The sequence below is a fragment of the Onychostruthus taczanowskii genome, unplaced genomic scaffold, assembly GCF_017590055.1.
Source record: "Onychostruthus taczanowskii isolate IOZ18803 unplaced genomic scaffold, ASM1759005v1 scaffold7, whole genome shotgun sequence".
In the NCBI taxonomy this organism is placed as follows: domain Eukaryota; kingdom Metazoa; phylum Chordata; class Aves; order Passeriformes; family Passeridae; genus Onychostruthus; species Onychostruthus taczanowskii.
The window spans coordinates 8543054-8564350 of record NW_024504786.1 but is presented as its reverse complement, the minus strand read 5'-3'; the positions used below and the strand labels follow the sequence as shown (position 1 = coordinate 8564350).

At 59.6% G+C, this 21297-nt stretch overlaps 3 protein-coding genes across 5 annotated transcripts; 2 read left to right on the top strand and 1 right to left on the bottom strand.

Moving 5' to 3' along the window:
* The first annotated feature begins 3949 nt into the window (after positions 1 to 3949).
* On the top strand, positions 3950 to 10221 carry PLK3 (polo like kinase 3). Of its 3 annotated transcripts, none has more exons than XM_041421518.1 (14): positions 3950 to 4110; positions 4183 to 4299; positions 4699 to 4828; positions 4916 to 5003; positions 5548 to 5643; positions 6309 to 6504; positions 6857 to 6983; positions 7379 to 7488; positions 7567 to 7684; positions 7789 to 7872; positions 8072 to 8234; positions 8343 to 8472; positions 8693 to 8803; positions 9187 to 10221. In XM_041421518.1, exons 1-14 carry the CDS (start codon positions 4027 to 4029, stop codon positions 9379 to 9381), a joined length of 1749 nt encoding a protein of 582 aa, XP_041277452.1. In that variant the 5' UTR covers positions 3950 to 4026; the 3' UTR covers positions 9382 to 10221. The 3 variants fall into 3 exon arrangements, with proteins under 3 accessions (XP_041277452.1, XP_041277451.1, XP_041277453.1); XM_041421517.1 differs by having other exon boundaries at positions 7768 to 7872; XM_041421519.1 differs by lacking the exon at positions 3950 to 4110 and having other exon boundaries at positions 4208 to 4299; positions 4640 to 4828; positions 7768 to 7872.
* Positions 10222 to 10994: 773 nt separating this feature from the next.
* Positions 10995 to 12053, bottom strand: DYNLT4 (dynein light chain Tctex-type 4). The gene is made up of 2 exons (XM_041421835.1): positions 11992 to 12053; positions 10995 to 11657 (listed from the first exon to the last, which is right to left on the bottom strand). Exon 2 carries the CDS (start codon positions 11646 to 11648, stop codon positions 10995 to 10997), a length of 654 nt encoding a protein of 217 aa, XP_041277769.1. The 5' UTR covers positions 11649 to 11657; positions 11992 to 12053.
* Positions 12054 to 13700: 1647 nt separating this feature from the next.
* Positions 13701 to 21295, top strand: BTBD19 (BTB domain containing 19). Its single transcript, XM_041421600.1, is given in 9 exon segments — positions 13701 to 13745; positions 13748 to 13926; positions 15903 to 16140; positions 16546 to 16599; positions 18115 to 18174; positions 19462 to 19530; positions 19856 to 19987; positions 20182 to 20307; positions 20434 to 21295. Coding segments are annotated over 9 exon segments (1038 nt in total). The 3' UTR covers positions 20569 to 21295.
* The last annotated feature ends 2 nt before the right edge of the window (positions 21296 to 21297 follow it).

Genomic DNA, 21297 nt, shown 5'->3' with positions numbered 1-21297 from the left:
GGCCGCGGGCTCCGCCTCGCCGCGGGGCGGCCCCGCCACATCCCGGCCCGGCCCCGCCGCCGTCCGGCCCGGCCCATGCTCACCCTTCGGCCCCCGTGCCCCGTCCCCTCGCAGGGGTCCCGCCCGCCACGGACCCTCCAGCCGCCCTGTGCAGCGGTACCCCCAGCTCGACCCAGCTCCCCCTCACTCAATCAACCCGGGGTCCCCCCGTGTTCTGCCCCTCCTCCATAAGCCATAGTGCCCATTCCTTCTTCATTCTTCCCCTCTCCATTCCCCAGAACGAATGTCCCTTCCCAGCCTCTCCCTCTCCACCCCCTCTGCCCTGCCAGAAGCCCCGTGTCCCTCCAGTCCTGTCCATACTCCATCCCAAGCTCCTGGAGAAGGGCTGGGCTGGGCTCTGCTGAGTTTGTCTCTCTCCTGGCATGGGGAGAGGGCTCTGCCCGGCTGGGTGCAACTGCCAGCTCCACTGGGAAAAGGATGCAGAGTGCACATTCTTGCCGGATGGGGTCGAAAAGGGCCAGCATCGTGCTCCATCACTGGAACCCTTATAATTCCCTCCATCTCACACAAGACCCAGGCCGGTAAGGAGGAGCAGAGGCAGACATGAGCACTACATCCCTCAGAAAAGCAGTGCTGGAGAGGGGAGCTCTGTTTTCACACCCTGAAGGTTTATGTGTGCTCGCTACGGGCTGAATTGGGTAAACTGAGGCACGTGGCGTGTACCAACAGCTCTTTGCTTGGGAACCGGTGGAGATGGGTAAGCTGGGACCTGGGCTGTGCAGTACTGTGGTGCCTTGTGCCCCAGTTCCTGGGGTGCCCTGGCCGCTGCTGCTGCTGGTTCTTCCTTTCCCAGCTCGCCCAGGGGACCAACCAGCCTCTCTGTCCTCCTCCTTGGTGGCTGCAGCCCCGTGCTCTGCAGAGCTGTGCTGAGGGGTGGGAATGCCCCGCTCCTGAGGGGGGTCAGGGCTGTCACCCCAATCTTGGGCAGCTTGTCTGCACCCCGATGCTTGGCTGGTGTTGCTCTTGCAGCCCAGGCACTGCATGCAGGGCACACAGCAGGACCTGCAGCTGCCCTGGGAAGGCAGCCCTGGTGCAGACGTGAGCTGGCAGCTGGGTTCAGCTCCCCTGCCCCTGATGTTGCTGAGCATCTCTGAATGCCACGAGGGTGGGGGGACCAGGCCAGGGCTGAGTATCATGGAGAACAGAGATCCCACAGCCTCTCTTGGCTCCTGTGATATTTTACCACATGCACAAGGGGAAAAAAGTTTCCTAATATCTAGACGGAATTTCCCTTGATGCAGCTTGCATTGCGTGCCTTTCATGATTTTACTGTACACATCCCCAAAGAGCCTGACTCCCTTTTCCTATAACTCCGCCTAACTAGCTGCAGGCAGTCAGGAGTTCACCCCAGAGCCTCTCCTTCCCCAGGCCCAACAGGCTGGTGCTCTTAAACCACAGTTCCTCCCACCGCCCCAGATCGGTGATGGGAAAACCCGTGACTGAGACGGGACCCCACAGGGGACCCCAGCTGCTGCCAGGCTCCATCCCTCTTGGAGAGGAGGTCCCTCAGCCTGGCAGGACGTGGGCTGTGGGGTCCACCCGTGCCCCTTGCCCAGGAACTCGCCCAGAGGCAGTGGGCAGCAGGAGCACAGCTGGCAGCTCTCCCGCTGTCCCCCTGTCCCGGGACAGCCCCTGTCTGTCACATCATCCCCCACAGGTCCCCCGGGTGCTCCAGGGTGCCTCCGCCCACACTTTGCCTCCCGACGCTGACTCAGCTCCGGCAGCCCGGGGCTGGGGCCTCCGTCGGAAAACCTGTGATGGCATCGGCCCGGGGAGCCCCGGGGCCTGATGGAAACAGCAGCTTTCCTCGGGCAGAGCATCCCAGCCTGCTCCAGGGTGCCTCCGCCCACACTTTGCCTCCCGACGCTGACTCAGCTCCGGCAGCCCGGGGCTGGGGCCTCCGTCGGAAAACCTGTGATGGCATCGGCCCGGGGGCCTGATGGAAACAGCAGCTTCCCTCGGGCAGAGCATCCCAGCCTCCTCCTGGGCCGTGTTTGCTGATGGGCACTGCGTTTGTGTGTGCTTCCCCTGCAAAAGCTGGAAACGCATTAAAAAATCCAGTCAGATTCGTGTTGTTTCCTCTTTCTCATCAGGCAGGTTTTGTGTTTTTCTGCCGAAAAAAAAGTGGAGTTAATTCGTCCCCAGTTCCCTAGAGTGAAAGGGGATGTGCTGGGAAGAACAGGGCTTTTGCTAGAGGTGCTCACACAAAACTCTGAGCACATTCAGGAGCACAGTGAGCATCAGTGGCAAGAGCCCTGAGCAGCAGTGGGGGGAAACTGAGGCACGGAGCACGGGATGCTCACAGAGTCACCCTGCGTTGGTGTGAGCAAGGGAAGCACAGCGGGAAGATTGAGGGGCTCTTACACCACTGCTGCTTCAGACTCAGCTGTGGGGCTTGTGGCTTTGCAGGCCCCTCTGCCAGCTCGTGGGGAGGGAGAGATGCCAAGCGTCCTTCCATGGCCGGTGACAAGAGGTGAGTGCTGGCCATGGCCTCAGGCAGCAGCAGCGCCATGGGGCCTGGCCCGGCCGGCACTGCACACCCTGCACAGCCCGGCTGAAGGGCTGGGAACGGCACCGAGGGGCCAGGATGGCGGATGCCATCATCCCTGCATCTTCTGCTGCTCCTGTGAGCCCCGTGCCCCGTCTGTGAGCCCTTCGCTGGGCCCTGGCACAGAGCGAAAGCCCTCGGGGAGTGTCTCCCTGCATCCAAGTTTGTCATAAGGAGGGAGGGCACGTCAGGGCCCACAGGGGCTTTGAAAACCCTCCCTGAGCCACAACCTTTCCATATGGGAAGGGGGCGTGAGGACCCCAGCTGGTGTGTGACACACGCTGGTAACACCTGTGAGGGGAAACACCCTGTGAATAGGTGTTTTGTGCGTGTGTGTACCTACAGACGTGCATGGCAGGGGGCTATGTATGTCCTGGGAGACAGGGCAGGGAGCCCTGCGTGTTTGGGGGGTCTCAGTGTGACCACAGGGGAACCCTGACTCAAGAGGAGGTTGTCCCTGTCCCTGTCTGTAGGAGGGGGATGCAGCCACGGGGGGCACATCGCTGTGTGTGCAGCGGTGGGCCCCTGTGCAGTGCAGGCAGCGAGCCGCGGCTGGTGCTTCACCCGCGGTGTCACAGCTGGCGGAGGGACGCCAGCGCATTCCCGAAATCCCCAACCCCGCCCCCTCCCCCGTGCCGCGGCCCCTTTAAGGGCGGCGCGGGGCCGCCCGGGGGCGGAGCCGCGCGGGTGACGTCATCGCGGCCCTTGATAAAGGCGGCGGGATTCCCGGGGCGGCAGCGGCGGCGCGCGCCGGCGGTCGGCTGCCGCCCGCCGCCCCCACCCTCCCCGCCTCGCCCGGCGGGCCCGCAGCAGTGCTGGAAGCCGTGAATCACCCGGGCTGGCGGCGTGCCTCGGCGGCTATCGGAGCCGCATCGGTTTCGGGGCGCCCCGCGGGGGTGCGTGGGCCGGTGGGTGCCCCGGTTCCCAGGGGTGCCGGCCCGCGCCGCTCCGCCGCACGCAACTTTTCCTCCGGCTGACAGCAGCGTGTGTAGGAGGCGGATGCCGGTTCCCAGCCCGGCCCGAGTGGGCTCGGCGGCTGAGTGTGCAGATTGGAGGGTGACATCACGGCAGGAAAAACCTGTCTCCATGGGGCTGCCTTTCGATGGCCTCCGGTCCCCGGGCTTCCTGCCCTGCGCAGGACTTTCCAGGTTGATCTGTCATGTGGAAAGATGCAAAGTCCGGCCATAGTGGGAGGGAAAACGCCCTGGAGAAATGGGTGAAGAAAATGCTTGAGAGCATCATAGTTCAGATCTTAGTGGGCGACGCAGCAGGAGGGAGCGTGTGACGCTTGCCGGGCTCTGCTGCCAGGGAAGGGAGGAGGAGGAGGAGGCTTGTGAGCAGGCAGGGGTAAGGAGCTGTCTCTCACCCATCCATAACCACCTCTTCCCTTGCAGGGCGGGTTTGCACGATGCTATGAAATGACAGACCTCTCCAGCAACAAAACCTATGCCGTGAAGGTCATTCCTCACAGCAGGGTGGCTAAACCTCACCAGCGGGAGAAGGTGGGTGCCATGTGGCGGGGGGTGCTGGGTGCAGCTCACCTGTGCTCGCCTGACACCGCTGCTCTCCTTCAGATCACCAACGAGATCGAGCTACATCGGGACTTGCACCATAAGCACATTGTCAAGTTCTCCCACTACTTTGAGGACTCGGAGAGCATCTACATTTTCCTGGAGCACTGCAGTAGGAAGGTCAGTGCTGCTGTGGCCTCCTTGCCAGAGGATCTCCTAAACAGCCATGGCTGGTTGGAGCAGGCCTTACTGAGGTGTTTTGTTAGCAGTCCCCTCCTGAGCTGTCACACCCTCTGAGCTCGCCGTAAGCAGAGTGGTTTAGCACAGCACTGGGCACTCCAGCGGCTGTCCGTCATTCTCGGACTGCCTGCTCGTGGTGTGGCCAGAGGTTCCCATGGCTCTGATGAGCAGGCTCAGCCTTGTGGGGAGTCTGCTGAGGTCATGGCTGTGAAAGAAGGATTATTTGTGAATGTGCAACTTCTGGAAGAACTGGCTTTGACCCTGCCTACCCTGTGCCTAGTCAGCAGGGCTGCCTGTTCTCCCTGCCTGCACCACAAGCTGTCTTCTCTCCCTTGGCAGTCCCTGGCCCACATCTGGAAGGCCCGCCATACTCTGCTGGAGCCCGAAGTGCGCTATTACCTCAAACAAATCATCTCAGGCTTGAAATACCTTCACCTCAAGGGCATCCTGCACAGAGACCTCAAGCTTGGTGAGTGCTGTGGCTGACACATGGTGTTGTGTGGGGAGCAAGCTGTCCCCAAGGGACTTGTGGTGACGCATCGCCTTTGACTTGCAGGCAACTTCTTCATCAATGAAAACATGGAGCTGAAAGTGGGGGACTTTGGGCTGGCTGCTTGCCAGGATGTCTCTGACCAGAAGAAAAAGTAAGTTTGAGATTTTCCTTTTTTAGAGTCCTTCAGGGTTTCACTCTTCTTTTTTCTGTGGCTTCCTAGGAGAGTGGAGGGGCAAGGGATCCCTCCTGGTCTTTGGAGAGGAAGCCTTAGGGCCCCTTCCTGGGGTGAGGGAGCAATTCCTGCTCCAGCTGCAGGCAAGGCGAGGGGGCTGGGGGCTTTGTGGCTCCTCCAGGAGTGAGCCTGCAGCCATCGGGGAGAACAATGTGTTGACTATTGCTATTGTGCCTGCCCGGCTGCCATGCCGGCTGCACAGGCTGGGACACAAAGGCTCTGTTCCTCCTCAGCTCTGGGACAGGCTCTTCCCAACAGCTCCCCAAGTGCAGCTGCTGCTGACCTCCGTGAGCTCTAGAGGAGGGAGTCTGTATGGGACTCCTTGTAGATGGAGGGAGGACCACAAAGAGCAAAATGGAGTGGGGAGGACAAGGCTGTACGCTAAATCCCAGGGCTAGGAGCAGGGGGAGGCTGTCTGGGAGGGGATGAAGAGCATGCACTGATCTGGTGCTCTGCCCCACAGGACAATATGTGGGACCCCCAACTACCTGGCCCCAGAAGTGCTGCTGAGGCAGGGCCATGGGCCAGAGTCGGACGTGTGGTCTCTGGGCTGTGTCATGTAAGTCTGTGCTGCGGGGTGGGGAGGGGTCCAGGCACCCTGCCTGGGGTGGGGGCAGCTGCTCTGTGGGCAGCCCGATGAGGAAGTTTTCTTGTGCCGTGCCCTGTGGCTCTGCGGCGGTTGCTGAGAGGCAGGGGGAGGGGAGCGCCTGGCTGGATCCTGCCTTCCTTTGGAGCAGGTGCTATCCTGGGATGCTGTGTGGGCACTGTGCAAGCAGGACCTGCACGGGGTGGGTGTGCTCATGCCGCACTCAGCTCTGGTTCAAAGCAGGCTTGACCGCACCGTGAACCTGATAAACAACGGAAAATCTCTGTGGCTGCCGCGCTGTTTGCTCAGGGAGCGATCGCTCTTTCGGCACATCCAGCCCCTTGCCCGGCCGCTGCCTGCGAGCTTCCTGCTCCATTTTCCACCCTGATGGCCACGCGGGTGGGAGCAGCAGGTGGCCTTTGCCTGCCAGCTCTTTGTCCTTCCTCCAGGCTCCTTGCCTGTTGCTCTAAACAGTTGCTAGGAGGAAGCATGGCCGGATGTGAGCGTGGCTGTCAGGGCTGGAAGTGCTGCTCTCAGCCAGGTGTGGCCAGCCAAATGCCAATAACTTCCTTGCTTTAAGTGCTGCTGAGTCACAAGCCTGGTGGGGATCTGACAGTGGCATGTATGTTCCCTCCCAGGTACACCCTGCTGTGTGGGAACCCTCCCTTTGAGACCTCTGACCTCAAGGAGACCTACAGGTGTATCAAGCAAGTGGAATACACCCTCCCTGTCTTCCTCTCCCTGCCTGCCAAGCACCTCATCACTGGCATCCTCAGACGTAACCCCCAGGACCGCCTCACCCTTGATGAGATTTTGGACCATGAGTTCTTCAAGGTGGGTGGGGGGGGCTGGGTCAAGGGACCCTTCTCCAGGTGGGATGAGGTTTTTTGGGCTGTGCAGGGTGCTGTCCTTGTCCTGTATGAAGTGTCAGTCCTTCAAAGGAAGCAGCCGCTGTCCTGCCCAAATGCCAGCCAGAGGAACTGAGGGATCTGGTGTGCTTCTGCTGCCTTGTTGCTATAGCAAGGGGTTGTTTCCTGTGCTGATGCCAGTCATGGTTCTGAGGCTTGACAGAAACACAAGCTGGCTGTCAGGAGGGATGTGAATGACTCTGGTCAGCCCAGGGCAGCTGCTCTGCCTGGAGCATGTGGCCTATGGAAACCAAACCTCTCCCCTGACCTCTCTGCAGGGCTACACGCCTGAGAAACTCCCTCCCAGCAGCTGCGTGATGGCTCCAGAGCTGAGTCCCCCAAATCCTGCAAAGACTCTGTTTGCTAAAGTCACCAAGACACTCTTTGGGAAGAAGAAACCCAAGGGTAAGTTTGTGCATTGCCAAGGAGCCTCTGGGTGACTCTTCCTTCAGGAAGAAGTAGATCCTGTTTTCTGGAGAGACCTCCTGATGGATCTCTCTGGACCCCGTGCCTGGGGACAGCACAAGCTGGGTGTGCCCCTGCCCTTCTTGTGCTCGTGGCCTGGCATGGGTGTGTGCCTGGAGAGCGGATACTGTGCCACAACCCATGGGGCACTTCCTCCTGGAAGCCCTGTGTTGCATGAGAACTGGGAAGTGAAAGTGGGAGACAGCTGTCTGACACCCTCCTTGCCTCCATGGGCATGGGAATAGATAAGGGAGAGCTGAGATACTGGGAGGGGTGGCCTGGATGTCCCCAGCCTATATGCTCAGCAGTGTACTCATCTCTTGCTCTCTCCTCAGCCAAGAAGAGCTCTTCAGAGGACAGGGATGACCTCTCCAAGCTGGTTACTGGGCTGATGAAGACCTCAATCTGTCGGCAGATGAGCTATAAAACTGTGGAAGGGAATGAGGTGAGAACATCTCTGAGGCCGTGCACGCCCTTCTTTGGCGGAGCAGGCAGACCGTGCTGAAGCCAGGTCTCTCCGCAGGCCACCCCTGTGTCGTGCCGCAGTGCCAGCTCCAGCCCCGTGGAGACAGTGGTGGAGGAGACATCTCGCAAGTCTGCGTCCCCCTCCATCCGGGGAACGATGGCCAGCAGCTGTGAAGGTGAGCAATACCTGTCCCAGCCACCCCAGCCTGCCCCGAGCTTCCTGTCATGCCTGGGCTGATAGCGGGGCTGGCTGACTCAGCCTGTCATCTTCTCCCCGCAGCCTTTGAAGATTGCGTCACCACCTCTGCCATCATCGAGTCAGCTGTCCGGCTCCTGAGGACCTGCCTCTCCTCCATGCCTCCAGGTAAACTGGTTGGACTGCTCTGGGATGGAATAGGGTGCTATACATCCCCTTCCCCCTGGGATGAAGATATGGCTGCTCCTTGGGGTACAAATAGCACCCTTAATGGTGCCAGAGCCTGCTGTAGGGATCTGTTCCCCCTGGAGAGGTGACGGACAGGGGCTGGCTGGCCGCACTGCTCACCTCCTCTCTTCTCCAACAGCGGAGAAAAACCCAGCTTCCCTGGCCCGCCATGAGCACTTTGTCTGGGTGAGCAAGTGGGTGGATTATTCCAACAAGTATGGCTTTGGCTACCAGCTCTCCAACCGCAGCATTGGGGTCCTCTTCAACAATGGCACGCACATGACACTTTCCCCCAACCACAGGTGAGCGGTGGGAATGGGGTTCATCTGTCTCTAGGGGAGCCCCTTGGGTGGGAGGGGGAGTCTGTACCAGGGTGGACATCGCCAAAACTTGTGCTCTGCTCCCTCCAGGACTGTACATTACAACCCGACCAACAGCAAACACCTGGTGTTCTCTGTGTCTGCCATCCCTGAGCAGCTGCAGGGACAGATGAGTGTCTTGCGCTACTTTGCGTCCTACATGGAGCAGCATCTCATGAAGGTGAGTGCTGGAGCCCAGGGCTGGACTTTGGGTCATGGCTTGACCACACTACTTGAGCTGGTTGGACTCCCTGCTTGCAGGTGTGGTCAGGTGGATACACAGGGTTGTGCCCTGGGAGTGGGGACTCCACTGAGGGGGTACCCAGCTTTGGTGTTGTGTGTGCTGCTGGAAGCGCTCCCATGTGTGCGACCAGTGGCTTATGCAGACCCTTCTCTCAAAGGGAGGTGACCTGCCCAGCATAGATGACCTTGGGCAGCCAGCCCTGCTCCTCCTGCAGTGGGTGAAGACTGACCAAGCCTTGCTCATGCTCTTCAGCAGTGGCACCCTCCAGGTATGTGTGGGGCACAGTGGAAATGCCCAGACCCTTGTGAAGAGGAGAGCAGACGGGGGTCTTCTGGTCTGTGTTGGATCTTGTCTGCCACAGCCCAAATGGGAAATCCAGCTGTGAAAACAGCTGTGGGTGCAGGATGCTGCTCCAGTGCCTGGAGCTGCTGGTTGCAGCTTCCCCAGCCCGTGGAGAGACATAGCACTTCAGCTGGATGCTTCTGTCTGCCCTGTGCTGGGGCTGGCTCATTCCTGCCATGGGGCATGGGCAGGGATGCTCCCAGGCAGGTTGGGGAGGAGGAACGGGTTGAGGCAGGAAATGTGGCTCCATCCTGGCTCCCAATGTGCTGTGGGAAGCACGGCTTAAACCAAGCCCAACCTCTCTCCTAGGTGAATTTCTACAACGACCACACCAAGGTGATCATTAGCAAGCCTGACCACTCCTGCCTTGTCACCTACATCAACCGGGAGCGCAACTCTTACACTTACAAGCTGTGCAGCATCCAGGAGCTGGGCTGCTCTCCTGAGCTCCACCACCGCCTCAGATACATCCTCAAGCTTCTCCAAGAATGGGCTGAGGCCTAGCCTGGGACCTTGGGGGACCCTGTCTGGACTTGGAGGTCTCCCCCTGCCCTCCCATGGGATGGGAGGGATGATGTGGTGCTGGCTATCCCCCTGGGCATGTGTATCCTGGTGCTCAGCTGGACTCTGGACTAAGACATGTGGATGTGGTTACAGCAGCAGGTCTGGGTATCCTTGCTGTTCCCTGGCTCTGGGCAATCGCTGTCTTCCCACTGGCAGCTCCTGCTCTGGTGGTGCTGATCTTGATGGAATGGACTGGGGTGTTCCAGGAGGTGGTGGTGGGTGAGTGTCCTGCAGCCGGGTTTGGGGCTGGCTGAGCCATGTTTGGGGCTGGCAGCTACTTGTGGTGGAGGCTCAGGCTCCCCTGCCCCAGCTGATGCATCAGTTGCACAGACCCTCTGCATGGCCTGGAGATGGCTGCCACAGCCTTGATCTCAAACTTTGGGTGCTGTGGGATAGGAAAACCCCTTCCCAGGAGTGGGCAGGGGTGAAGGGTGCTGCCTGCCCTGCCAGGGGCTGTGTGGGCTGGTGTGTTGTGCCACTCCACAACTGTTACACTAAGGAGGGAGCTGTGCTGGGCCTAACTGTGCCCAGTCTCTTCCCAAATTGTGAATTGTCTGGTACAACCTGAAGTTTGATAAAGGGTGGGGGATGGGATCTGAGGACTTGCCTGGAGAAGCCCTCATTTTGTTGGGACCCAGGGTTGTTTCTTATTTCAAGGCAGTCTCTGCCATGTGGGACTATTTATGTATCTTATTTATATGGAATTATTTATTTTCCTGTTGGTCTGTTCATGTGCAGTTCCCCTCTCCCAGACTCGCCTCAATAAAAACTTATTTGTGTAAGGGCAAACTATGTCCTCTGTATTTGAAGCTGGAGTCACGAAAGGGCTTCAGCATCATTCTTTCTCCAGAGCTGCTTCTGCCTGTTGGGGATGACCCTTCTTGGCACTGACTGCTGCTGGGGGATAAGGTCAGGGAGGCAGGATGGCTATGAGGAGCCCATGTGGTACCTCCACTGCTTTCATGGGACTGGCACAAAGGGCAGAGTTAGCTCTTGCTTATCCTGGTGGAGCCTTGGAGCTGCTTCTCCTTGCTGCTGCCAAATGCATTCCCAGTCCTTTCTGCACTTGGACCCAACCCAGCTGCTCTCCTGACTGCTGAGCTGCAGAAGGCAGGAGCTATGACCCAGGTGGTGGAGGGGTTGCTTGGGCCCTTGCACTGACATCTTGTGTGATGGGATATGAGCTGGGCATGAAGCCAGGAAAGAGCTCTGTGAGCTTGCTTTGAAGGTGATCTGTGTAATCAATCTGCCTGGGAGCAGCTTGTGCTGTGGGAAGCAGCCTGGGCTGCTCCAACAGCCTTGGGCAGTTGCCTGTTCCAGGGAAATCCAGCCTTTTGTTGTGTTTGCTGCCGCTTGGGTCTTTTTGCAAACCATAGTACTGGGAACTGCAGCGTGGGTGTGAGCTGAGGCTGGAGTGAGCATCTGTATCTTGCTCCCTGCACACACCCTGGCCCAAGACTCCACAGGTATGACACACAGCTGGACAAAACCTCTTTATTTCAGCTGCTCTCTCCCTACAGCTCTGCAGAACTGGGTGGACAGAGAGGCATGTGCTACTCGAAGTAGACCCCGTACACTGTGGCCACAGCAAAGAGGGAAGCATTGGAGAAGGTGGCAGAAGCAAAGCTGTCAGTCTGAGGGTCCCATAGTCCCCGGCTGGCCACCAAGAGGCTCTGCTGGGCCTGCTGGCCCAGCACCACATGGCAGACCAGCTTGTAGCGGGGTGGCACCACCTCCTTGGCCTGGTTGTGCAGCAGCTCAGTCAGGCTCTGGGCTAGTGAGGTACTGCCCTGGGCACTGTATGCAGTGGTCCCCAAGGCACAGGCCAGGGTCCCCTCCAGCACCCGCTGCACCCGCTCCGCATTAAACTTGCAGCCTTTGTCTGGCCCCATCCTGTAAGTGTTTTCAAGGCGGGTCTTGAGGATGGGTTGGAAAATTGGGAGCCCAGAGAAGCTAACGCGTCTGTGGAGCATCCAGGGGCCAATGGAGGGGCGCCTGCTCCCCGGGAGCATCCCGAACGAGCTGCGGCGGCTGAGGATGGAGTTGCGGCGGGAGAGCAGGGGGGGTGGCTTGCTGTCCTCCGTGCCCCGGGCTGGGGCTGGGGGCTGGGAGCCACGGCGGCCAGTGCGGAGTGAAGGGGCTTCAGTGCTGGCTGCAGCCAGCACCTGGGCTAGCAGGGCTACCTCTGGGATGGGCTGCTCAGCCATAGGGGTGGCCTGCAAAGGAGATGTACCTGAGTGTTAGGTGAGGCAGGTGTCCTGTAGCCTCTCCATTTCCCTGCCTCTTTGCCTCACTTCTCCCTACCCTCTGCAAATCCCATGCCTTCTGGCGTGTGAGTCTCTGTGAGATAAGATGCAGAGGGGCTGGGAGATCCATGGTAGCTGTCTTCCCTTCTCCAGTGCCTCCATGCCCATCAGACTCGGCCAGCTGGGGCTGATCCAGTGCAGTAATGTATGTTCCACACAGCCCTCTGCTCTCCCATCCCCAGCCCTTCCCCCGGCACAGGTGAGTGACTCTTTCCCCAGTGTTCAGTCTGCATCCCACACTTACCCTAAGTTCCACTCCCGTCCTTCCAGAGTAAACCCAGGGGACTTGTGTCTGGTGGATGTCACTGCCCAGGACAATCTTTATCTTGTAAGTTGCTGTGAGCAGGGCCAAACCTGTTGTGCTCCTGGAAGGTGAAGTGTTGCTACTTGACACTGTATGTCTCCAAGGCTGCTCTGGGGCATGGCTCCTTTAACTCCTTGTTTCCTGGTCCCTGGGCAGCTCTGTTCCCCTTCACTCCTGCCCTCTCTGCCTTTTCAGCTGTGTCAGCACAGGGATGTGGTTACTCCAGACATGTGCCCTCCAAACTCAGCTCCCTGCCAGCCCTGAAAAATGCAGGCTGGTGTTGGATGTGCAAGAGAAGAGCAGGGGTGGAGAGCAGCAGCTGTGATCACTGCTTTGTGCCCTGACTGTGGGCTGCACTGGGGCTGGGCCCTGCAACACCTTGATTTTGCTCAGACATTTGCATCCTTAGGCTACTTATGCCCCACTGCACCAAGGGAGAGTGTGTGTGGGTAGGCACCCATTGAATCATATAATCACATAGTGGGTTGTGTTGGAAAGAACCTTAGAGATCACTGGCAATGGGCAGGGATGCCACCCCTAGACCAGATTGCTCAGAGCCCTATCCAACCCAGCCTTGAAGACTTCCAGTGACTGGATAGAGCACAGCCCTGTCACATGCCAGGGACCCTGCTGCTGTAATGCCTGGGGGCTGAGCAGGTCCCCGGGGGCTCCCAACCCTGGCTGGAGTTCCTCTCTGCCAGTGGAGCCCAGCCCAGCTGGTACGACACGGTTGTTCCATCAATGTGCCTTTGTCTGGCCTGGCTGCCAAGCTATTTGAGGAAAGTGGAGATGGCTTTTGTATTTCTATCTCCCGTCTGAGGTATTTATAGCCTGCCTCTGACTAGTGCTGCCAAGCACACTGCCAGCTGGACCCCATTCCCTTGGGGTGCTGCCTCAGCTCCGAGCCCCCTTCCTGCCTCTCTCTTGCACCAGCCACAGACAAGGGTGGATCCCTCCACGGGCAATCCCTGCCTTAGGCTGCTTGGGGCCAGCCAAGGCTTGGAGAATGGCACAGCACTCGGTTTGGGCTTAGGTGAGCGGTTGCTCTGGTGGGTTGATCTAGTGGGTGGCATCCCTGTCCATGGCAGAGGGGTTGGAAATAAATGGTCCCTTCCCACCCAAGCCTTTCTATGAGGCTGGTGATGCTTTTTTCTGCCTGCAAGCACCTGTACTCTAAGCAGACATGAGAGCTGCAGGAGCATTGCCGAGAGAAGGCTTCCCCCATTTCAGGGGACAAATCTCCCTGCCGGGCTCCAGTCTGCTCCAGTGCTGCTGCTGGGGACTCAGCCATGCTTTCCCTGGGGGCTGTGCAGGTGGAGGTGAGGGTGATCTCCGTGCATGTGCTGCCTTTTCCAAAATCCCAGCTGCCAGCCTCTCTTCACCCTATGTCTTTGCTCTGCAGCAAAGCCACCAGCTTGGGCCGCAGTGTCCCCGAGCCAGGCGTGCCAGAGCCAAGCCACGAAACACGGCAAGGAATTCCACTCGCAGCAAGACGCAGAACAGCCCTGCTTCCCCATCCGGCGAGTGCCGGACGGAGCGGCCTTGGCAGCAAGTTGTGCTTCACGCCTCATTGTCCCATCGCTCCCTCCCACTGCTCCCCCGGCAGCCCGGCCTCCAGCCCCAGCGCGGCCTGCCAGGTTTCCCTAGCAATGGGCCGTGCCGTACGACGCAGCGGGCTGGCTTCCTCCCCGCGGCCTCCCCGGGCTGGCCGGCCTCCCGACAGCCTCCGGATTCCCCGCCGCCATCCTCCGGCCTCCTGCCGCCGCCGCGCTCGCTGAGGCCGCCCATGGCCGGACCCTGCTCGGCGCGGCTGCAGGGCGACGTGGCCGCCTTCAGCGCTGCCCTGCGCACCCTGGTGAACAACCCCCAGTTCAGGTGAGGGCCCGGGGCGTGCCGCCTCCCCCCAGCCACGCCGAAGCCCCCGGCGGCTGCTCCGTGCTGTTTTCCCGCAGCCCCGAGCCCTCCGGCTGGGGCCATTGGGGCCCGCAGGCAGTCCGGGGAGCCCCGGGAGCTGGTGGGGCCGATGCGGCTTGTGCGGCGCTCCCCACAACCCGCATGCCAGCAGGAGTCCGGGGCTGCCCAGGTGTAGCCCGCCCTGCACAGCCCTCAGGAGGAGGGAAAGTTCCCGGGTGTGCCCAGACCCCCTGTGTGCCTAGGCTTGGTGCCAACAGGGCAAGACTGTTTCTCAGGATAAATCCTGTGCTGGGGATCTTGCCCTTGTCAGGAATGGGGGTACATTGAGCTCCTCAGGAGCAGCTTCCTCCCTGCTCAGTTCTTCTCCTACCTAGCTTTATTTGTGTTTTATCTCCGGAGAGTATGCGACAGCCTGGCATCCCTCCTCACAGGGTTTGGCATTCTGTGCCAGAGCAGAGATGGTGATGCTGCCTTGGCTCCCTCACCCATTTGGTATGTCCTGCCTGGCTGTGGTCCTCTTCATCTACTTCTTGCTGAGGCCCGGCTAAACAGCACCAGAGCTATCTAAGGAAATCCCCATTCCTGCTGAAATTTTTGGCCACCCAGAAGAGAAATCCCAGTAAAAACTCCCCAGCCACAGCACCAGGCAGTAGAGGAGTGGCTGACACTGGCTGGTCATTCTCAGCCTACATCCTGCTGCTCACATCTTTCAACGCATACTCCTTATCCAGCATCCTGCAGTCTGCATCCTGCAACCTGAAATCTGTGCTCTGCATCCGTCTACTTCATCCCACATCCTGCATTCTTTCTCCTGTAGCCTGTGCCTCACAGTCTGCACTCTGTAGCCTTTGTTCTGCATCCCACATCCTGCAGCCTTCATTTTGCACCCATCCTGCAGCCTGTGTCCTGCATCCCATACCTTACATGCCATCATCATAGCTGGCATTCCACATCTCACAGCCTGCATCCTGCTTGCCCCTCTTGGCCCATGGATCTCAATCACAGAACAGTTTATCATGATCCCCCTTGCAGGAGCAGTCATGGAGGACATGTTGGGCTCTGCTCACAGCACCCATCCTGCCCCAGCTGTGTCTCCTGATAGACACTTGGGATGACCCACGTGTCCTTCCTCCTGGTGGGCACATACACCTCCCTGTGGGACACTCTGAGGGTCAGGCCATGGATTTGTACATGTCATCATGGCCGTCAGAGTTTGGGTGGCATGTCTTCTGCTCATTGGTCTGCTGGGATGGAGAAAGGAGCAGGGGGATAGATGGGCCATAGCCACAGGTGTGCTCAGGCTGGTGACTCTGTGTCCTTTGCCTGCTTCCTTTCCCCTGATCTTGCCCTACTTTCCTTGGGCCGGGGAGCTGGGGAAACATTTTGGGGAGGGGAGGGTTATAGGGGATCAGGATGGTCCCTGTGCTCTAGTGTGTGCCACAAGCTGTCCTTTTGGGCCTGTGCCAGCCCTTCTGGCAGCTATGTCAGAGACTTCACATCCTTGAGATGATGAGTCAGTTCCCATGAGTCAAGGAGACTCATCCTGGTGACAGCAACGCTTTCCTTGGCTCTGCTATGCCAAAACAGAAAGTCACTTTCTCCAGCTGTCCTTGGCCTTTCTCTGCCCTGCTCGGTGCCAGCACCCTGGGCTCTCTGTGCCAGCACCCTGGGCTCTCTGTGCCAGCAGCCAGGGCTCTCCATGCTTCCCAGAGGACTTGTCATGCTCACCTTGCCGGCAGCATTCAGGTGGCTGGAAAGAGCTGCCAACAAGGTCCCCTCTGTTCACCTGTTGGGACAGACCCCTGGGTTAAAAGTGAAGGGTACTGCCCTTGTGCTGGGCACTCAGCAGGGCCCTTCTTGTGCCCTGTCCCAGCCCAGGGAAGGCTATGTCCTTGCTTCCAGGCACCGTGTCCCTCATGGTCCCCTCTCCCCTGCAGCGATGTGATGTTCGTGGTGGGCCAGGAGCAGCAGAAGGTGTTTGCGCACCGCTGTGTGCTGGCGTGCCGCTGTCAGGTGTTCCGTGGCATGCTCAGCCAGGCACCAGTGGGCAGCCAGGACACCTCCAGCAGCGTCCCACCCCAGGGACCCTTCATCCTGGGCAACGTGCAGCCTGAGGTCTTCCTGGCCGTCATTGAGTTCCTCTACACCAACAGCGTCACCCTCAACAGCCACATAGTGAGTGGGGATGGGGCTGGTGGGGTCCATGGAATGGGAGGGACAAGAAGGGGATGCAGGTGAAGGGGGTGCTTAGCAACTCTTGGTGTGCCAAAATTGGAGGAGATGGTCTGTGTGATTCTTTCTGGCTGGCTAACAGAGTAATGAATGTGTGGGGTCTCAACCCAGCACAGTGGGGTGTCCAGAGCACCTTGTCCCAGTCTTGGGACCTCCGGCTGTGCATACCCTGGATGATGAAAATGGCGACACCATCGCAGGAGATTTTTCTCCATGCAGCAGCCTTATCTCCCATGCTCCAGTCAGGAGCTCCCACGGAAGCTGGAGCACACCTACCCTTTACCCTGGGCTGCTGTGCCCATCCATGGCCCCACATGCTGATGATCACAAGGTCCCTCTTGCCTGCAGGCACTGGAGGTGCTGACCTCATCGGTGGAGTATGGCTTGCAGGACCTGTGCAAGGTACAGTGCTGTTTGGGCTGTGGGCAGTGGTCCTGAGTGTTCCCAGGTTGGGCAGCACCCCCAGATGGTCCCTGCATGGCTGGTGGCTGGAGGTGTCTCTGAAGAAAGCACTGTGGTGAATCACACAGGTTTGGCCCTGTTTCTTGATCCTGGAAGGTCTCTCCAGTGGGATCCCCCTTGAGGGGGTGCAGCAGCGGCGGGGAATCCCACAGGGGAATCCCGAGAAGTCATGGGGAAGGATGTGGAGTTTCACATCTCCTGCACAGCAAAGGTCAGGAGGAAAGCCCCTGTGCCTTTGCCCACACGTGCTGTCTGGTCATCTGACAGGATGATGCAGTTAAAGAGAGCCCTGATCCTTGAGAGCAGTCAGCACCTCAGCTGTGGTGCTGCCAGGGTGATGCTGCTTTGGGTGGAAAGGTGGAAGGTGTGGGGAAGGCAGCAGGGAGGAAAGAGGAAGGGTGAGAGCTGAACGAGGAGAGGCTGGGGAGCTGAAGCAGCTCGGTGTTGGGGAGGGCAGCCAGGCCACGTCATCAGCCTGATTCCTGAATTACAGCCTGGCTGAACGCGTGACCCGGCATCTCACAGCCAGACTTCCCCTCCCTCCCCATCACACTGGGAAAGTACCTCAGGAGCTGAGGAATCATGGGCTCCTGTCTGCCAGAGTGGTGGGATGGGACCTGCGGGAACAAGATCAGCCAAAGCCCAGATGTGGCAGAGAGCTGTCAAACAGCTGTCTGGGCAGGGAAGGGATATAAGGGGTGTAGCAGAAAAGGGGGACCTGGTGCTCCTGTCGAGTCACACCCCACCACCCAGCAAATGCATCCTGAGGGGGATGACCTGCATAGAGGAGGGGTGGGAGGGAAAGGGGCTGACCAAGGACAGCTGGTGAAACCATGTAGTAGTGCCCAGCTGCAGGGTGACCTCATATCCCTCCTGTCAATGACTCAGGGTCCTTCTGCCCCAGCTGACAGCTCCTCCCTGCATGTCACATCCCCTTGGGTTTTCCTGGGACTGATAGGCAGCTGAGATAGGCAGGAGAGAGGTCCCACTCATGATCAACATGCTGGTCTGGCTGCTTCCCACCTGCATCATCCATGCAGGGGATGCAGCTGGAGATGCTGTTCCCCCAGCAGTCACAGCCAGAGCACAGCTGGCAGGCAGGGCTGGGGCAAAGCTGAGGTCACCCAGTGCACTGCAGCTGGCACCAGGATTGTGCCCTATGGTAGAACATGGATGGCATCTGTAGGCAGGATTAAGGGACCCATCTGGGGCTATCAGATCGGCTGAGTTTGGTCACATCAATCTTGGTCCCTGGCTCCATCAGTGGCCAAGCTGACTGCCCACATCCACCCTGCCATCATCCCACAGGCCATTGCTTATGAAATCCTGGGGGACTGGAGGTGACTCTGCCCCACATTCCATGTGCTGGGGTCTCAGGGGATGCTGAGAGTTGTGTGGGGGGATGGCAGGGTTGTGTCCCCCACTCTGCCCACCCTCTCCCTGTCTGCCTTACAGCTCTGTGTCAAGTTCATCAAGGACACGCTGAGCGTGGAGCAGGTCTGCGAGGCTCTGCAGGTAAGAGTCACACCGTTAGGGTCTCATTTTATTTATTAAAAATAACCTGTACAATTTTGGGGCAGGAACAGATTTGATCCTTCTGTTCTCTGCTGCGCAGTGGGGCAGGATTTCCCACTCACCCCTGGCCCAGCAGCTGCCCTGCCAACTCCCAGACCACTGGGATTGTAGCAGGGCTGCAAGGGACAGTGGGGCCACCAGATCCTGGCAGAGAAGTGTCTTCTCTGTCAGCCTGAGCAGGACTGGCCAGAACTCCACAGTGCCAGGGCTTTGTCATCATCTGCATGAAACTGGGAGGCACTGGGTTTTGGGGAGCCAGTCCCAAAACCCCTGCTGAGAGTTGAAGCCCCTAAAAATAGCCTTGTGAAGGTCCTAATGGCCCTGGCCATGCTACTTGGTGGGACCAAGGCTGCTCTCCAGGGAAGGGGTATTTGTTTAATCTCCCACAAACTGAAACAATCTTGGGGTAAGGTGCCTGCCCCAGAGCACAGAGCCCCAGCCAGATGTGGTGCCAGACCACTGTGACATAAATGGTGCTAACATTGGCCCAGAGGAAACAAAAGAAGAAACCCCAAAACCCCAGAACAAAACAAACCTGAAGAAAACAGCTCATCTGCCCTCCCCACTTACGTCAGCACTGCTCCCCTGCTGGGGTGGAGGGGGATGTGATGTTCACCCTGCCTGTGCTGCTCCCCAGTACCCCACACACCGGGGCTGCTGTGGGGGGATGGGGTCATGCCCTCCTGGTAACCCGAGGGGCAGTGCCAGCCCTGGGACCAGCATTGCTCAGTAGGGCTGGGAGAAAATGAGAGCAACCCCAAATTCCTGCTGCAGTGGGGAATGGCAGCTATGGGTCAGGCTGAGGCTGGCACCAGGGGTGTGGGGTGCTTGTGGGGGGCTTTAAGCTGATCCTGTGCCCACAAGGAGCACTGGGGACTGGTGGTTTCATGTGCCTGCAGTGTTACCTTGTGAGAACAGCACCAGGGCTTCTCACCCACTGTGGGCTCAGTGAGATGATGAAACAGAGGTGGAAAATCACATGTCCTGCTTAGGGTGGGGCTGGGTGACCATTGTGGGCGTTACAGCCATCAAAACATTTGCTGTTGGGCAGGCCAAGAAAGGAGGGGGCCTTGGTGCCCCTTCCTCCCCACATTCTCACTGTGATACCCAAACCAGAGGGATGTGTGCCTCACCTGTGTCCCTGACAGTGCCCACGTATCTGTAGGGCTTTGACAGGGAGGCCTTCCTGCCCTGGGCCCCCTTGCAGGTGTCTGTGTTGTCTCGCAGGCTGCAGTGACCTATGGGCAGGTGGACCTCCAGCAGCACTGCCTGGCCTTCATCGAGGGCTGCACCACGGTACGTGGCAGGTGATGGGGGAGCATGGTGTGGGGTACCCCAGGGTGTGGGGGGCACACGGCATGGAGAATGCTGCATGAGGCAAGGGAGCAGGGCTCCTAAGGATGAGATGCCTGGGGGCTGGGAGGGGAGCAGATTTGGAGAGAAGATGCTGGGTGACTGGCAGAGGCGGGCTGGGGGGTATTGGAGTGCCAGAGGATTGGAGTTTGGGTTGGGGGATGCTGGAGTGCCAGGCAGGGATGGCACCAGGATGTGTCTGATGGACGGGGGTGGTGGTTGTGTGGGGTCCTGGTTCCAGCCCCCTGGTGTTGTGGTGTGCTGGCAGGCAGTGGTGCAGACCCAGGGCTTCCGTGAGCTCTCCGACGTGGTGCTGGCGCGGGTGCTGCGCAGCGACCGCCTGGCCGCGGATGAGCTGGACCTGGTGCAGGCTGTGCGGGAGTGGGCTCACGTCAGCTCGGTGAGTGGCATGCAGCAAGGACCATCCAGGGATGCCTGGGCCCCCACCAGCCCAGGCTGCGAATGTAGGCACCCTATCTCTGAGCCCAGGGCTTGGTGATGCACACAGAGGCTGTGTCACTCCCCCCAGGCCCCTGCTTCCCCTGGTGCCCAGGACATCACCAGCCTCGTCCCTCACATCCAGATGTCTGACAGGCTGTCCTGGAGCGTCCGGTGCCAGAGGTGGCTGCCCTGCCCGTGAGGGAGCTGCGTCTGCCCTTGCTGGCACCCAGCGAACTGGTGACACTGGAGAGCTACAACCAGCAGGACCTCCTCATCCCGGTGAGCTGCTGCCTGTTCTTAGTGTCCCCTGACTGACCTCCAGGGCTGGAGGGTGCTGTGGGATGGGCTGAGGAGGACCACACTGTGGCGGTGCTGATGCCCCCATCCGTCTCCCCTTCCCCACAGGTGGAGAACATCGCGGCAGCCTGGCGTGCCCACGCACTGAGGAAGGGCAGTGGGGTGCCCTCCCGCCTCTGCCGTCCCCGCCGGGGCACACGGCCCCGCGACCATCACCGTCACCTTGAGCCACACGCCAAGTAGGGGCTGGCAACGAGTTTTGTCCAGCCCAACCGGGGACTCTGCAGCGGGGCAGACAGCGGGGCTGGGCACTGATGCTGCCGTGGCCAAGAGCATCGACAAGATGCTTTGTCCCACGTCACTGTGTCAGGGCCAGGGCAGGATGCCTGGGTCACCCCAAAAGTGATGCAGGGGCTGGGGGTAGGGGAGGGCTGGGCTATGCGATGGGTGCAAGGACACTGCAGGCTGCCCAGGTAGTGACCCAAGGGTGGTGGGGCTGCAGAGATCCCTGCGGGATGGGGACCCAGGATGAGCTCCCCCTTCCCCGGGGCCGTGCTGCCCTCCCCCGGCAGCGGGGCTGTGCTGCAGTGGGAGAGAGCACCAGTGCCTGCCCGGGCAGGGCCACGGGGAGCCTGGGGCTTGGAGGGGGTGCAGGTAGGAGGGGACACATGGGCATCTTTGCACGCATTGCTGCACCGACGGGCTCCCACCCCCCAACCCCCGCCAAGCCGTGCCAGCAGGCCACACACACGCAGCACAGACTGCCAGCCCCTCCGTGCCACACACACGGTGTGCAGCCCCCCTTGCACCCCCCATTGAGTGTGTGCACACAGCTGGGTCTGTCTCAAGCACACAAACCCCCCTCCCAGCTGTGTTCCCCAGGAGAAAGGGCCAGACACAGCAGGTAATTTATATATAATATATATATTTACTCTTTAAAAATAAACCTTCAGTCCCCACTACCGCCTGTAC